This window comes from Pterocles gutturalis, unplaced genomic scaffold (genome assembly GCF_000699245.1).
Source record: "Pterocles gutturalis isolate BGI_N339 unplaced genomic scaffold, ASM69924v1 scaffold359, whole genome shotgun sequence".
Classification (NCBI taxonomy): domain Eukaryota; kingdom Metazoa; phylum Chordata; class Aves; order Pterocliformes; family Pteroclidae; genus Pterocles; species Pterocles gutturalis.
In genome coordinates this window covers 1-269 of record NW_010127741.1, presented here as the reverse complement: position 1 = coordinate 269, position 269 = coordinate 1, and the positions used below count along the sequence as shown (strand labels likewise).

The following is a 269-nucleotide window of genomic DNA, read 5'->3' as shown; positions in this document are numbered from 1 at the left end:
AGCCTTCCAGGGTGGCCCGTCCCAGTCCCGCAAAGTCCAGTTTGCCGGGGAAAGGCCTCGAGCCGCGGGGCCGCGGCAGCCCGGTGACACTACGCGAGGGCGGCTCTTTACTCTTCCCCTTTTCCCTGGCAGTTTCAGATCGGAGAGCTGGCAAATACTCTGACTAATAAACTGGAGTTCCTGGGCATCAACAGACAATCTATCTCCAACTTCCACATGTTGCTGTTGCAGACAGAGGTAACCGAGCCTTCGCCCCTCGCTCCGGCCTT

General features: G+C 59.1%; 1 protein-coding gene across 1 annotated transcript in view; it reads left to right on the top strand.

Annotated features, from left to right (window-relative positions):
- FNBP4 (formin binding protein 4) overlaps positions 1-237 on the top strand; it is a gene marked incomplete at its 3' end in the record, with an annotated part of 5,526 nt that extends 5,289 nt beyond the window's left edge. The window contains exon 4 of the mRNA XM_010079346.1: positions 133-237. Within this exon, the coding sequence (XP_010077648.1) occupies positions 133-237 (105 nt within the window). The remainder of the gene's footprint in view (positions 1-132) is intronic.
- Positions 238-269: the final 32 nt, after the last annotated feature.